Raw genomic sequence first — 17877 nt, 5'->3', positions numbered from 1 at the left:
GTATACCCTGGCTGCGCAAATGGGCAGCCATGACAGCAATAATTTTGGTGAACATCCTTGGAGCTCTAGAAAGCCCAACGGGCAGAGCCGGAAAGTGGAAGTGAAGCCGACGTATAGCAAAACTCAGATACCGCTGGTATAAAGGTGCTATAGGAACATGGAGGTAGGCGTCTTGGATGTCCAGGGAGACCATATACTCCCCCGATTCCATAGCCAGAATGATGGAACGCAAAGTTTCCATCCTGAAAGTGGGCACTCTGAGGAACTTGTTTAACGATTTTGGGTTGTGGATAGGCCAATGAGACCCATTGGGTTTCAGAACCAGAAACAGAAAACAGTAGTAACCCGTCCCGCGTTGAGAAAGTGGAACGGGAATAACAACCCCTGCTTTCAGCAAGGACTCTATGGCTTCCTGACTCTGCTAGGCCTTGGTCTTGTCCTGAGAAAGACTCATGGCGTACACCTGAGAGACCACTTCTCGTACCCAAGATTCCGTGGTGGTGTTGCACCAGCACTGGGCGAATTGAAGAAGTCGACCTCCCACTCTGGGATCCCCCAGACAGAGGCCAGTCCCATCAGGCTGAAGGCTTATCCCCTGGCTTGGAAGCAGGGCGTCTAGTGCTCCAGGCCTGCTTCTTTGGTTTAGGGGCAGCCTTAGTTGACGATTGCCTCGGGAAGGACTGACCCTTGGACTTACCCTGAGTACGAAAGGACCGAAAGGCTGAGGTCCTAGCCTTAGAAGGCTCAGCTGCTGATGGCAGAAACGCCGACTTAGACTTTGCCAAAGTATCAACAATTTTGTCCAGGTCAGGACCGAACAAAATCTCCCCATTAAAGTCTGCATCCACTCTCCAAGAACGAAGCCACAAAGACCGGCGAGCAGAGACCGCTACCGCCGAAACTCTGGAAGTCAGAAGACTGACATCCAATGACGCTTCTCCAATATAGGAATCGGCATCCCTCATCTGTCCAACTAAAGCTCTCTGAACATCCGGAGCTTCCTCAGGAAAAGTATCTTCCAATACATTGGCCCAGCTCTCAATGGCTTTAGCCACCCAAGAGATGGCCATGGACGGATGGGCCACCGCCCCAGAGAGAGAATAAATGGATTTTAAACAAGTTTCTACTTTCCTGTCCGTGGGATCCTTTAAGGATGAAATGGACGGCATAGACAAGGTAGCACTCTTGATTAGGCAAGTAACATGAGAATCCACCGCAAGCGGGGTTTCCCACTTTTTGCAATGACTTGCAGGAAACTGATAACTAGATGCTAAACGTTTCTGCAGCTGGAATCTCTCAATAGGCGACTGCCAGGCCTCCGCCATATGATCAGTCAGCTGGTCAGAGAGAGGAAAAACAGCCAAAGTCACCGTCGCCTGCTTCAAATTTGGATACTTGGACTTAGGGGCCGGGGCGTCATCCTCTATACCAAGAATGGACCGCACCGTCCGCACCAATGCCGGCACATTTTGTCTCCACTTCCCGGGCAGGGGAATCCGAATCAGAGTCCTCAGGCAATTCCACCTCATCCGAGGACACATCTGAGTCTGATAGCTGCGCAGACTGGATGACATAACAGTGCGTTTTGACACCTTGTGAGGTTTGTCACTACGCAACATAGTTTGAAAGGCTGAAGATGAAGCCGCCAAACTCTGGACTGAATTGGAGAACACATCCACACATGGTGGTTGACCCGCTTGCGGGAGATCCTGGAAGGGAATGACTGACTGCTGCGTCATTGGATGAGACTGAACATACATAGGGAACCCCGCATATGGATGAACAGTCTGAGAGCCAGGAGACTGCAATAATTGCAGCACACCCGGAGGAGGGATGGCTGTTTGGGGTAACCCCTTATGGGGGAGAGCAGTTGGGACCGCCAGATGGTCCGTGATGGAAGCCAGCACCTGAGAAAACACCGCCCAAGGAGGATCCTGTCCCGAAATTGGGGGGTTAGAGGGACCAGGTAACTGATGGCACCTCACACACAGCCCATCCTGCAGGAGAGCAGAGTGGGAGCCGTAGAGCGCTCAACTTCCTCATCAGACATGATAAAATATATATATACCCAGATATATATAGCAACACAACAGGGAAGCTCAGAATGTACTCTTGGTGCACCCACAAGTATGCAGCACACAAGCCCACAAATATGGCACCATGTAGCACACCACAGTATGTGACCGAACCGTTAAACCGTTAAACAGGGAAGGCTGCCTCCCCTGGCTAGCAATTAACCCCAGGGACGCTGGCTCCCGCATAATACCCTGGTGGTCTAGTGGTCCTGCGGAGTATGCCTCCGGAAAGTGGGAGCCCGCTGCCACTGCTAGTGCCTCCGGTCCGTCCCCAGAGACCGGGAGGCATGCGACTGCATTTGTACACGAGGGTCACCGCAAGCAGTGACCCGAGGCTTACCTTGTCCCCGGCGCTCCGGCAGCAGTCGTGGGAGAGCCCAGAGCCCGTGCTAGTACAGACTCTGGGGTCCTGCCACGATCCCCAGATCTGTACTGGTGTCGCGGGGTGTAGGAGCGGCAGCTTGGACGTCCAATGGACAGTCTGATGCTGCCGCTCTGAATAGTCAATAATAAAAAAAGAAAGTAATTAAAAAACTCTAAAAAGAAGCTTAGGGGCTGCCAAGCAGCCCCCCTGCGCTAAGGTGACCCAACTCCGGCCGGGCATCAACTAAAACTGAGGTGCCTGTGGCTGGGGCGGGGTATAGAGGATGGACCCAGTGCATCCAAGGAGCAGCAAAAGCTTTAACTGTGTGGTGCCCGTGGATTCAGATCCAGCTATACCCCAAGGTCAACCCTGTGGACCCCCTATGGAACCTGAAGTAGAAAAGGATCATTATCAATCAACTCGTTCACTTTAATGCCCCCTGCAACGACCTAGCGATGGTCGATGCGCGGGCACGAATGGTCGTTAACGACCATCATCCGGAAAATCAGTTATACATGGTCGATATCGACCATGTTAGCCGATTTCCTATAGGGACACGCGATCGTTAATCGCGGATCGTTATAGGTTAATGCATGTGTTGGATGTTCGATAACGATCATCCAACACATGCAGAATGATCAGATAACGATCGTTATCTGGTAGTCGTCGTGTGTGTATGCAGCTTAAATGTCTATCAAACATTTGATTCTGTTGTTTACGCTGCACTAGAGAGATTGGTGATTGCTTGTTATGGTTTTCACAGAACTTTAGATCTTCAGGCAATGCTACCATGTCAGCTAAATCCCAGCTCGCCACAGTCGCATCCCATGCCAGGTAAGTGGTTAAGCCCAATCTAATTCATCCAGTATGATTTATTTTTTCTGTAATCGGACAGTATCTTTCCGAGGATGTATTGTACACCCACTGCTCATTAGATATATTCCAGTAATATGGTAACCCCTATACCAGCGGTTCCCAAACTTTTTTGAATCACGGTGCCCTAGAATATCAGTATTCTTTTCATGGCACCTCTAAGCCAAAAGTTTGTTATTGAGAAATTCAGAAAAAAATGTAGTGAAGTAAATTGTGCTTCCCTGTCATCCTTAGGTTTGGTTATATAGTGGTGGACAGGTTTTTGCTTCTGTTTGTCCTCATATTTACATTACTTTGACCATAATGAATTTGATTTGGTGCTGGACCACTGACCTGAGGCACCCCTGCAAACGTCCCGAGGAACCCAAGGGTGCTGCGGCACTCAGTTTGGGAACCACTGCCCTATATACCTGTCAAAATAGTGTGTTCAGGTTTAAACTAGTGATTGCAACTAATAACCATGTGGGAAAAGGAAATCTGTGCATCAAAATAACCTTGTATTTTAGGTGAACAATAAATAATTTAAAATAACTGATATTACACTAGGAGACCTATCGGATGGTAAATACATGCACCTTTTGTAATGCTTTTACATTTTGCAAAAAAAAAAAACAGCAATTTTCTCCCGTTATTCTCCAGCAATTGAAAATGAGAATTGTTTACCTGTCCGCAGCGAAAAAGGGCCTTAACATTTTTGCTGTCTATTGCCAAAGCTTTCTCACACCATACCATAGTACGGGAAGGATGTTCCAGCTTCAGGTATGTGAGCCCTAGATTCAAGTACACAAGCAGACGAGCGGCATCAAGCTGTCTATTCTCTTCCTCTGATGCGGCTTGGCGGGACAGACATGATGAAGCCTATTTGGAGGGGGAAATAACACTGCTGGAAATTAATCTGTTAATATTCAGCAAAAATGAGTACAGAAATAAAAGCCTGTAATATATGTACACAAACATTACAGTATAAAAAGGAAATGGATGGAAACTCGGACTAAAGGAGTCTTTTGCACTTCGTTAAATCCCTCTCGGATGCTGTAGGTGGACACAGACAATGCAGTCAAGACAGACCATAACACGACTCCTCCTGCAATCTATACCGTCGGGCGATTTAAAAAAAAAAAAATAGCCACCAGCTAAACGATTGAATCACCCCCAGTTTGAATGTGCATGCATGTTTTAATAAAATTATACTTTTATGGTGGGTGAGTCTTGTCTTTATTTTAAAATTTCTTTTGCAGGTGAACTAGAGGTACCAGTGGACCGTTGATGTCCCCACATCTGGTACTTGTGGTTCTCCAAATACTAGCATGCGAGTGGAGCTTGCTGGGACCTCTAGTTCTCCAGTAAAAGACAATATTAAATCATTGTATTTTTTATTTTACACAATCAACCTGGGGATAGCCCTGGGCTATCAGCCCAGGCCTGAGTTGCCCTGGAGAGGGGGAACGCCTTTATTTAAACATCTGGATGCGTGTTTTGCCATTGCGAGTTGTGGGGGTGTGAGAACATGTGAGTTTGCATGTTCTCGCTCTCTATTACAAAGGGGGAGTTATAAAAATGTGCGAGTATAGCTTTATACTCGCACATTTTCAAAACTCTGATCCCATTACATTTGGCCCCACGACTGCTTCAACTGCAGTCTCTGCAACATCCATCTTTCTGAACCTGGAAAAAGGTATGTGAAACACTCTTAGTGGTACACTGCCGACCCACTGCATTACAACTCCCAATCTGCACCACCAAGGAGGGATTACAGCTCTAGTCAAGTGTGCTACAAGTCTGGAGGGCACTCCCACAAATTTTGCACACATTCAAGAGATCAACTAGGGGAGGGCAGAGGCACCACCGATTGTTTGTAAAGAACCCAGAAAACAACTTTGAAAGACAGCATTTGAAGGACAACTTCATACTGATCAGAAGAGAAGACTCCTGAGCAGACAGTGTCCTATCGTAGTAAAGCGAATTTGCTCACCAACCCTGAAAACTTGGAGTCACCTGTGTGTTTGCTATACATCCCTTAGGTTCGTTAATACCGCCAGGGAATTCATAGTTGTACTATTCACAACCCAGTAATGTGTGCCAACCCTATATTGGCCGCATCTCTTGCTGCCGATGTAGCGGCTTTCATATAGATAAGCTGCGTCACCTTCACTCCAGGTATGCTAACCTGCAACCTTTCCAGGAGCTCCTCTACCCACTTGGAAGTTCATCACAGCAATCAAAATGGTGCCTAAAACTTACCAAAACAAACCCACAGGCAGAAAAGGGGATGTGTGGTAGAGGAATTTTGGTTCTTTCCCATCACCCTATGTCACTCTAGGCCAGTGGTTCTCAAACTCGGTCCTTAGGACCCCACACAGTTCACTTTTTGCAGATCACCCAGCAGGTGCACAGGTGTAATCATTAGTCACTGACAATTTTTAAAGATCCACAGGTGCAGCTAACAGTTTCACTAGTAATTATGTGAAGAGACCTGCAAAACATGCACTGTTTGGGGTCCTGAGGACCGAGTTTGAGAACCTGTGCTCTAGGCAATACATTATGATGCTTAAAAACATCCGCAAGTGCAAGAATAATTGTCTAAATATGTCAAACTACCAAACACCAATCCCAGTCCTTAAATTAGCTTGACCGGAATGACTGTAGAGGCTTGACTGATTTTTATGTTCCTGGACGTCAAGAGTCGAAGGTAGCTCCCTAAATAGAAGAGGTCAAGAACCACCCAGATAGAGCAGCCTGACATTGCAGATTAGGGCAAGGAATACAGCAGGGGAATTACATCAAAGGCAGTCTAGGCTTCAATTTACCATGCACTAGGCTAAGTTACAGGAAAATATATGACTGCAAATAATGGGGAAAAAAAAAATGGAGCTGGTCAAAGATGGCTAAAGTTGTTTCCTCTGGCTCCCAAAGACTAAACATCCAAAGCGTGTCAGCACACCCTACCATCCTGCTCCTTGCCCCAACATCTTATCCCTTATTTTTTCCCTCGGGAAAAATGCTTTCCCATTAGAACCTTGGAGATGTGGTGGATTACGATTTCTTTTTTTTTTTTTTTTTTTTAAATGAGTTAATTTTTATTAGTTCATAGATATACATTAACAAATAACCAAACAAAATAAATAATAATAAAAAAATAAAATAATAATAATAACAATAACAATAATAATATAAATATATATATATATATATATACATATATATATATACACACACATTATATATATATATATATATATATATATATATATATATACACACATACATACACATAAATACAAAATCAAATAACAGTATCTGGAATATAAAACCTAGATCTACAAACTGCATCCCAGATCCATTGCTTATAAAAAATATAACATTATTATTATTATTAATCTGTATATATATATATATATATATACACACATATATATATATATATACACATATATATATATATATATATATATATATACATACATACACACACACACACACACACACACACACACACACACACATAAAATTGGCAAAATCAACTAGATCCCAATAAATTCTGCTCTCAACTTATCACACAGCACATTACCTCCAACAAAGTAATAATCTACCTCATTATCCTAACAATAATATACCGGTCAATCATTAGGCAGTGCACGGGCATAACAGGATTTAAGCCAACTGCTCCAGATACGTTCATACTTCTTCTCAGCTTTGCGACAAATAAACACATGTTTTTCATGTTCAACAGTGGTACGGACCAAGCACAGCCAAGCATTATAATCTGGTCCTGTAGGAGCCATCCACGACCGAGCCACACATACCTTAGCTACTGTACACATATTGACAATGTATTGCTTAAGATATCTGTCCACTACCTCATCGTCCATAGAGCCTAAACAGCACGTCAATGGTGTAGCTAAAGTGGGAGCAATACCTGTATTGGACAAAACTCTCAGAACCTTATTCCAAAAAATGCTAACTACCGGACAATCCCATAGAAGGTGCCAGAAAGTACCGCTACTAATTTTACACTTAGGGCATATGTCAGATGCTCTCCCCCCAAATTTTAGCAAACGAACAGGAGTTAAATAGGTACGGTGTAGAATAAACAGTTGAATCTGTTGAAATCTTATAGAAGTCGTGGAAATACGAGGAGCTTCTAGAGCATTATCCCATTCCGTATCACTTATAAGGCCAATTTCTCTCTCCCACTTTGATCTAAGATGTGGTAAACTATCCTTATGATAAGAAGACAATATATAGGAGTATAAGTAAGAAAGCGTCTTCCGGGGACCTAAAGATAAAAGGAATGACTTCAATGGGGATATTTGAATTAGAGGAGGGCCATCTGAAAATTGAGCCGAGAGAGCATGCCGTAATTGTAAATATCTATAGAAATATGATTGAGGGAGATGATGAGCTTCTTGGAGTTGCGCAAAAGATTTAAGAATTGAAGTGTCATATAAATGACCCAATGTAGTTACACCGTTAGAACCCCATGTCGCCTCAAGCTGTAAAGAGGCCAGTTCAGGTAATATACGATAACTACATAGAGAAGTGTCTGGATCTAATCCCGTAAACTGTAGAATACTAGATACCAATTTACATATCTTAATAGCTTGCATCAACAGGGGAGGGCCTTTCTGTATAATTCTACCCGCAAGCAAGGCCTGTAATGGTGTAAAGTTAGGGAAAATCTGAGAAACCAACAAAACGTGCAGGGCATTAGGGGAGTCATCTTGAAGCCATAACCGTATATGTGCCATCTGCGCCGCATAATAATAAAATGTGAAATTTGGAAGAGCCAAACCTCCCCCAGACCTAGATCGGGTCAGAGCTGCCAATTGAATACGTGGTCGACGATTCACCCAGACCAATGAGGAAAGAAGACTATTCAAACGCCTAAACAATGTATCTAGTTTGCCCTTTAAGTAGACAAACAGGGGCTCAACATTCAATACTATATAGTCCTTTGGGGAATTAGTTATCCAGATACCTAAATTTTTAAATTTATTTACCCAACAGAGAGGGAGAGTGAAAATGGGAACAGTCGGATACAACCCCCTAAGAGGAAGGATAGATGATTTGTCCCAGTTTATCTTAAGACCAGAAAAAATTCCAAATTGTTCTATGACTTGAAGAACCACAGGCATAGCTGTTACATAGTCAGACAAAAAAAGTAATAAATCATCTGCATATAAGGAAACTTTGTCCATTCTATTACCCAATTGTAGACCTATAATATCCGGGTGAGAATGTATAATACAGGCTAATGGCTCAATAGCCAATGCAAACAGGGTTGGGGACAAGGGGCAACCCTGTCTTGTGCCCCGAGACAGGGGGAAGGATGGGGAGATAAACCCATTCAATGACACCCTGGCAGTAGGGTTCGCATACATAAGTTTTACCCATTTCAAGAACACCGGCCCAAACCCAAAACATAACATGACCTCCCACAGAAAGGGCCACTCCACAGAGTCAAATGCTTTTGCAGCATCTAATGACACAATAACAGAGGACGATTCCTCGCCATGGGAGGCCTGTAAGTGAGTGTGCAGCCTTCTAATGTTCTCCGACGTCGACTTGCCTGGCATAAATCCTGATTGGTCTGGGTGAACAACCGAAGTAATAACAGTGTTTAGCCGAATAGAAAGGATCTTAGCCAAAATTTTGGCATCTGTGGGAATTAGAGAAATTGGCCTATAGGAATCGGGGTATCTAGGGTCCCTCCCGGGTTTAGGGAGCACAACAATTATGGCTTCAGACATAGATGGAGAGAACAAATTCTCTTCATAGAGCCCATTAAACAGATCTAAAAGTCTTGGAACAAAGATACAAGCATGTTTTTTATATATCTCTATGGGAATCCCATCAGATCCGGGTGCCTTGTTACCGGGAAAGGAACTAATCGCAGCATCTACCTCCTCCAGGGTCAACGGGGCATCTAAATACGCCTGAGCCTCGGATGACAATTTTGGAAGCTTAGCAGAAGCAACATATGACAAAGCATTCACGTCCTCAGTCAACTGTGTTTGATATAAGTTTTTATAAAATAAACTAAAAACCTCTGCAATATCTTGTGTAGATGTGACCATAGAACCCTCAGGCCCAATTAGTTCCGAGACAACAGCAGAAGGACAATCAGCATGAACCAAGTGTGCCAGAAAACTACCAGTTCTGTCAGCCTGCATATAATATAAATGAGAACGAAATAACAGTCTACGGTTCATTCTGTCAAATGATCAGTCCACTCTGTCTGTGCAGTCAACCATTTTAAACGTGAAGATTCCAACCTGTCCCCCAAGTAATCCAACTCAAGATTTCTACAGGCCATCTCCAAAACACGTTCTTTTTCCCTGTAAAATGTTTTTAATTCTGCTACCCTTTTGATCAGAAACCCACGTAAATAGGCCTTGAAGGCGTCCCAAACATTAGCTACAGAGGTAGATCCCACATTGTCAGTAAAATAGCCATCCCACATAACTTCCAGCTCTGAACCTGCACCCATTTGAAGAAGCCAAGAGGGGTGTAGTTTCCATAAACGGAGACCTCTAGGACTACACATATTCAATTCTACCAGAAGTGGGGAGTGATCGGAGATTCCTCTGGCTTTATATTCAATGTTAGTTATATTAGGTACAACAGATGGGGACACCAGGGCCAAATCCAATCAAGAGAAAGAGTGATGCGTGGAGGAAAAACAGGAGAATTGTTGTTCTCCAGGGTGTTTAACTCGCCACGCATCAACCCATCTGAAATCAGTTACAAACTTAGCAAAGCCCTCACCACCTTTAGAAAGAGAACTTGAAGACTCACGCCACTTATCCATAGACTGGTCCATTATATTATTGAAGTCTCCCAAACAGAGCACTGGCGTATCTGGAGAACGGGCCACAAATTCAGCAGCTTTTTTTAAAACATCATATGAAAAAGGAGGGGGGATGTACACTGCTAACAATAAAATGGGCTTAAAATACAGTACACAATCCAGAAACACATATCTGCCATAAGGGTCAGTTTGGACCGCAGTAAAAGAAAAAGGGACAGATTTATTAATAAGAATGGAGACACCCCTGGACGATGAAGTATGTGAGAAGTGATAAGCCCATCCTACCCATGGTCTTTTTAGAGCTAGTACCTTACTCCCGACCAAATGCGTCTCCATTAGACAAGAAATATCAGGGCCATATTGCTTAATCATTTTAAAGACCAAAGAGCGCTTTAAACAATCATTAACCCCCCGGACATTCCATGTTAAAAGTTTCACCATTGTAATACATTGAACGATAAAGCATAATTGAAGTTACCTTGAAAATAGTGTGGTAAAGAAAAAATAAAGAAAAACATTTGTAAGAAAAAAACTGGACAACCCATCCAAAGCCACCCCCCACCCTGTATACCCACCCGAACTTAGGCATACTTAAACCCAAAACTAAACTAAACTACACTAAAACCCATAGGATACAACTACTCGATCCTTATAGGTGTAAAAGGCACTGGGATAAAAATAACCACCAATGCAACGGAACTCTCCGGCCATATTTTGACCGAAATATCAACATAAACAACAAATAAAAAAGAAAAAGAAAAACCCTACCAGAAAAAAAAAGAAATATACCCAGTAAGGGGAGCGGGACAAAGAACAATATCACAACATAAATACTATTATAGAAATATAAATATTGGAATATCAGAAAAAGGCCTATTTAATGTCGTAATGACACTAGCAATTTCTGGCATAAACAAATATAATCAGCAAATGCAATCAGTACAGTCATTCCGGTGCCATTTGCCTGTTCCCAGGAGATCTCCGGTCCAGCCACGCCGCAGCCTCCCGTGGTGTAGAGAAAAATTTTGACTCTCCATCCGCTACCACTCGCAACTTAGATGGAAAAATCATAGCGTACTGAAGATTTAAATCCCGGAGACGACGCTTTATTGGAAGGAATTTAGCTCTGTCTTTGTGGACATCCATTGCGAAATCAGGAAACACAGAAATTTTGATACCGTTGCATTCCAGTGGCCCTTTAACTCGAGCCAATCGAAGCACAGTATCACGGTCCTGGTAATGAAGAAACTTGGCTATAAATGTGCGCGGTGGAGCGCCAGGCGGCAGGGGACGGGTAGGAATCCGATGCGCTCTCTCCACAGCAAATTGGTTAGTAAATGAGTCTCTGCCATATGTATCCCCCAACCACTTCTCAAGAAATGTTTCAGGTGAAGACCCCTCCTCTCTTTCCGGGAGACCAACGAACCGCACGTTGTTGCGGCGCAGTCTGCCCTCCATATCGGAAATTTTATGTTGCATTGCGGACATTTGGGATGTCAGGGAGGCCACTTGAGCCTGTAGTGGGGTCTGGGAATCTTCCAGATTAGATAGACGTGTTTCTGCCTCCCCGACTCTTTCGCGGACCTGCTGGAGACCTTGATGAAGAGAAGATATATCGGATTGAACTTTCTCAATCTTATCTGCCAATTTAGTCTCGCAGGAGGTAACTGCTTCCAGCACTTGTTGCAGCGTAACTTCTGGTGATGAATCTGACCCAGATGCAGCAGGGGGAGGTGGGGTCACAGACTTGGATGTACCCTGGGGATCGCAACACACTGGGGGTACAGGAGTGGAGGAACGGGCAAAGCGTTCCAGTTTTGCAGCAGCATGACCTGTTTTCCCCATAGTATTAATATAATGTAGGAGAATAATGTAGGAGACTAGTTATAATATATAAATGCACAGGTAGTGACACAGCAGCAGCAACAGGCAGAGATCCCTCCAAACTTAGCAACACTTCTCTACCTGTGAGTGATTTCTGAGTCCCACAGTTGCAGAGCTGACAGTTCTCCACACAGAGCAGGGAGAAATAGTGATGTCTGGCAGAACTCTGGCAGTATCAGACTCAGAGATAACCTCCCTGACCCTAAACACAAGCCAGGCAGGAGAAGCAGACCAGAAGCTCCCAGCAAAGCCCCCTTGTCAGGCACAGACAGGCTGCGTAATACAGAAGCCAACAGGAGAGGAGAGGCCTGGGTGCAGCTCTGGAGTCACAGGATCAAAAGACAGGCAGGCCCAGGGAATGCAATGGAGGCCCTCAAGAGCCACTCTCCTCACTCCACACAGCTCCAACCAAGTCAGCAGGTTCCTGGCAAGGTATGTGAGAGACAGCAGGGTAGTAATGTTGATATAGGGGTCTCAGGAGGGGTAAGCAGGATTATCAGCCGGAGAGCTCAGAGTCCCTGTGTCCTACACTATTGCTGCCGTGGCCACGCCCATGGATTACGATTTCTACATTCTCTCATTCGTGACTCCACTTTCCCAACCTTCAACAAATGTAAATCTTCCTTCAAAACTCACTTTTATCAATATTTACAGCTGCAGAATTTTCATGCCACTGAGAGTCACCATCTGTGCTGCAGTCCATTTATTATCTATGAGTCTCTATGTATATGTCAAGCTTCCACTAAACAGCTAGTAACCACCCCTTAATATGAACATATTTCTACGAGCCCCCCTCACCTGGATCACCATGAAAGAGCTTGGGAGGAGGATCATGGGGGAGAGCCTGGATGTTGAGGATTAGGAGAAAATTTGCCAAACAACGTCCTATAGAAGCTTTGGAATTTTGCTTCTATGAAGGAACACACTGAAAGCGGTGTAGCTGAGGAGTTAACGAAGTAGGCACAAATGCCGAAGGTAGAGCTGAGTATAGAAAGTGTAGGATTTTGGTAGTGTGCCACAAGGTACAAGGATGCATTGGCACTGTTTGGACAGCTTGTAGCAATAAAGTTAAACAAAGGTGTTGGAACCAATTGAGCAATGCATAGCAAGCAACAAGGTACACTGATGCATTGGCACTGTTTGAACAGCGCGTAGCATGCAGCTGGGTTTACGGAGGTGTTGCTACTGTTTAGACAGTGCGCAGCATGCAACGAGATACATATATGTGCTGGCACTGTGAGAAAGGCGTGTGATAAGAGCCACGTATGTGTTGGCACAGTGGAAACAGTGAATAGCATGCAATGATAGGCATGGAGTATATTGCAATATCCCTGGAGCTCAAAACAGACAGCAAGTGTATCAGAGTACACTCACCCACACAGATGATAAATGCAAACAGGTGGAATTGGCACAACCAAAATATCCTTGGAAGGCGTCGACCCCCACTGGACTTCACCAGGAATCCCAGCAAAGAAGATATGGACTTTACTTTAGTGTAGTTGGTTCCCAATGTGAAAGCTACAGAGTAATTTAGCGGCTATGAGGACTCACCTGGAAACACCGTGGATGGAAATGTGGGTATGGATGTTCTGCTGTCGAGGAAACCCAACACCGGAGTTTAAACAACACTAGCAGAAAACTATAGCCATGGCCAAAAGTTTTGAGAATGACACAAGTATTGATTTTCACAAAGTTTGATGCTTCAGTGTTTTTAGACCTTTCTGTCAGATGTTACTATGGTATACTGATGTAAAATTACCGTATATACTCCAGTATAAGCCGAGTTTGTCAGCACATTTTTTGTGCTGAAAAAGCCCCCCTTCGGCTTATACTCAAGTGATGCTCCAGGACCAGGGCCGGTTCTCCCGTTACGCAGCTCAGTAGAGCGATACATATTGGAGGGCACCTCACTCAGCTGCGTACCATGCGGGCTGCGGTGCAGACTGTGTCTCTGTGACACAGCTGCATCGCGTGTGTAGCGCTGACCGGCCGGAGTTCGGTGAGCACTACACAGTGCCAAACACACAGCTGCCGGCAGCTGTGTGTATGTTGTAATTAGCCGCCGATGAGAGTCTGTCAGACTCATCAGCTGCTGCTGCTCCCATCTTCCGGCTCCCGCAGTGGGTAATGGGAGAGACGTCATGTGGTCATGACGTCTCTTCCATAATGCAAATCGGCCGGAGGAGCCGGTAGCAGCGTCAGGACCAGGAGCGGGGTTTCAGGTAAGTGTTTTTTTTATTACGCCTCTCTCTACTGGGGGGGGGGGGGGGGCTACTACTGGGGGCACTACCAGGGGGGATATTACTACTGGGGGCACTACCAGGGGGGGAAATTGCTACTGGGGGCACAACCAGGGGGGGTTACTACTGGGGGCACACCAGGGGGGTTACTACTGGGGGCACTACCAGGGGGGTTACTACTGGGGGCACTACCAGGGGGGGGGGGAATTACTACTGGGGGCACTACCAGGGGGGGGCGGGTTACTACCAGTAGCTGCTGCATTTCCCACCCTAGGCTTATACTCGAGTCAATAAGTTTTCCCAGTTTTTTGTGGTAAAATTAGGTACCTCGGCTTATATTCGGGTCGACTTATACTCAAGTATATATGGTACAAGCATTTCATAAGTGTCAAAGGCTTTTATTCACAATTACATTAAGTTTATGCAAAGAGTCAATATTTGCAGTGTTGACCCTTCTTTTTCAAGACCTCTGCAATTCCCCTGGCATGCTGTCAATCAACTTCTGGGCCACATACTGACTGATGGCCGCCCATTCTTGCCTAATCAATACTTGGAGTTTGTCAGAATTTGTGGGTTTTTGTTTGTCCACCCGCCTCTTCAGGACTGACCACAAGTTCTCAATGGGATTAAGGTCTGGGGAGTTTCCTGGCCATGGACCTAAAATTTTGATGTTTTGTTCCCCAAGCCATCACTTTTGCCTTATGGCAAGGTGCTCCATCATGCTGGAAAAGGCATAGTTAGTCACCAAACTGTTATTGGATGGTTGGAAATATTGACACTAATGAAATGCTTGTAATTTTACTTCAGTATACCATAGTAACACCTGACAAAGAGGTCTAAAAACACTGAAGCAGCAAACTTTGTGAAAACCAATACTTGTGTTATTCTCAAAACCTTTGGCCATGGCTGTACAATAGAGTGTTGTTCTGGAGCACTTATACAGAACACAATTATTACTCAGGTACACTGGGTGGCTGATGAGAGATTCCCCACAAGTCATCGGTTATTATTGGAAAGGGAGGCAGTGACCTGCTGAGTGTTGGAGGCAGGTCAGTGGTATCCATGACTGCTGGTACTGACAGGCCTCTAGCTCCATTTGTGTTAAAATCAAAGAAAACAAACTTTTATACAGATGGTACCTTGTCCCCTCCACATTGCATACATTTTCTGCATTTACTTCACCTAACTGTTGGAAAGGCAGTTCTGCAACTGGCACCTTATGGTGGCACTGCTCAAAAATTTTCTCATTCTGGTATGATGTGGAGCATTTGTTAGCTTCCTTATTGGACCTGGATGTTATCCTCTATACCAGGTTCATCCTCCTTCCGATGAAATTACCGTCTGCTCCAAACACCAAAACAAATTGTTCCGCCATATTGTGTAAGCCGCAACTTTTCAAGTTGCAGCGGACTGGCTGAACTGACCCCTTCCTATCTTCCAAACGATTATAAACCGTATACGGCACAAAGGTTCGATCATTTTAACATGAGTTTACCATTTTCCATGTAATCATCTCTAAGAAATGAGCATTTCATCTGGTTTGCCCTTGCCCATCCTCCCATATCTCCTTATTTTCCTTTCTAGCAGTTTGCCAAACAGCTCCTTCTGCTTCCACTTCTCTTTTTCTACCAGCTCTTTTTATGTTCTCTGAGACTGAAATTTGACAGGCTCAAAAGTGATGTATTCTGTTGACGCTTGTTTTATCACTTGATATTGCTATGACCCCATCTTATTTTACTGCCAATATATTTGTTCAGTTTTGTCATCCATAAATAAAATTTTAAAAAAAGGATGGCTAACAGTACTGTACCTCTTGCACAATGCAGGCTGCTGCTACTGAAAAACCTGACTTGGGTTGCATAAATGATAGACTGTAGGGTTTAAATGGGTAGCTTGCTCCTGTTACTAGTGTTATGACCTGCTGCATGAAGAATACCCCTATATGGGACAAGAGGTTTGAAACTTACCCATCGCCTGTGTCACCCCTACTGCATATGGAGAAAATAAGATATATGGTAAGAACTTACCTTTGTTATCTCTATTTCTATGAAGTCCATAGGGTTCACAGAATACCTTGGGGTATAGGCCATGGCAGTTGTCATCGGGCACCACATAGTTAAATCTTTTTTGTCCCAGGATGCACCGGAGCCCCTCTCCCACCCCCCGCCCCCAGGCCAAGGCACCTTCAGTTACGTAACAAGCTATAGGCTGAAGGAGAACAAAAGAGAGAAGAAAGTCTGGAATACACAAGTACCACATTCTCACACAGAAAGAGACGGAAAAACCGGTGACCAGAACAAAGCCCATCTGAAGCACCGGTGGACCCTATGGACTTCGTAGAAATAGAGATAACAAATGTAAGTTCTTACCAGATCTCCCCCCCCCTACCTCTCACTCCCTGCTATCCTTTTAGCCCCTGGTTCTCTCACCCAAAGCACCTCTCCTCTCTCACCACCCACCACTTCTCCCTGCCTGCATCCCCCTCTCTCACCCTGTCTATTCTCTTCAACAGAATCCCTCTGCCAGCCCCTCTCTTTGATTCCCTCTTACCTGCTACGGTGCATCTGGAACATAGCCGGGGCCCGGGATCATTGGGCCCCTGCTTCATTTTCACTGCAGGATAGTCACCACCGGCCGCCAGCCAATCCCGGCTCGCAGACTGGTTCACTTGCTAAAGAAGGGGAGGCTTTTTAATTTTGATGTTCGGGCGTGAGCCAATGAGAAGCTGCTACTTGGCAGCTTCTCATTGGCGGACGCTCTGTGAGCCATGATTGGCTGTCAGTTCTGCTGCCACTGCTTACTGCTGCAGTCTAGCCGAGACCCGAAACTCCCGGCTCCGTGACAGCGCCGGCGACACCGATAGAGGTGTATCCCCAGCGGGATACATCTTCATATGCTGCTGCTCCAGCTCTGGGATCCCATACTCTATCCCAGCGCTGGTACATCTTCTGCAGCAGAAATGAAGTGGCAGCGGGAAGTGGCGGTATGTCATACTGCCGTATACTGCCCCACTTCGACCACTGCCATAGAGTATCCACGGGATACCTTGGGGATGTCCCAAAGCAGTCCCTTTAATGGTGGGGACGCTCCTGTGCAGGAAGGAGAATCCGCCGCCCAAAGGATGGACAGAGGACCACGTGGCTGCCTTACAAAGCGGAATAGCCGAGGCGCCACGGCGAGCTGCCCACGAAAAGGACACACAGAGTAGAATGAGCAGTAAGAGATGGCGGAACTCGAAGGCCTTCATGAGTGTAAGCCTCAGAGATACTCATACGAATCCACCCAGCCAAAGCTTGCTTATTGGCTGGCCAACCCTTCTTATGGAATCCGTAGAGGGCAAACAAGGAGTCCGACTTCCTAAGAGAACTGGTACGGTCCACATATATCCTGAGAGCACTTAGCACATCTAAAAAGAGGCCTCACCTGCTGAGAGGTCTGGAGAGTTGAAGGCCGGCACTATAATTTCCTCATTAATCTGGAAACTAGACAACACCTTAGGAAGGAATCCAGGGCAGGTATAATATACCGCCCTGTCCTGGTGAAAAATCAGAAATGGCGGGCGACAAGAAAGCGCACCCAAATCTGACAGTCTCCTGGTGGAAGCAATAGCCAGTAGAAACACCATCTTAG

General features: G+C 45.2%; 1 protein-coding gene across 1 annotated transcript in view; it reads right to left on the bottom strand.

Moving 5' to 3' along the window:
* The window catches only part of FKBP6 (FKBP prolyl isomerase family member 6 (inactive)), a 94557-nt gene that overhangs the window by 30059 nt on the left and 46621 nt on the right, over nucleotides 1-17877 (bottom strand). Inside the window, exon 6 of the mRNA XM_088453968.1 lies at nucleotides 3976-4170. Coding sequence (XP_088310094.1) covers nucleotides 3976-4170 — 195 coding nt within the window. The remainder of the gene's footprint in view (nucleotides 1-3975; nucleotides 4171-17877) is intronic.

This window comes from Taudactylus pleione, unplaced genomic scaffold (assembly GCF_031769625.1).
Source record: "Taudactylus pleione unplaced genomic scaffold, aTauple2 ptg000040l, whole genome shotgun sequence".
NCBI lineage: Eukaryota > Metazoa > Chordata > Amphibia > Anura > Myobatrachidae > Taudactylus > Taudactylus pleione.
This window is presented reverse-complemented; position numbering and strand designations above follow the sequence as displayed.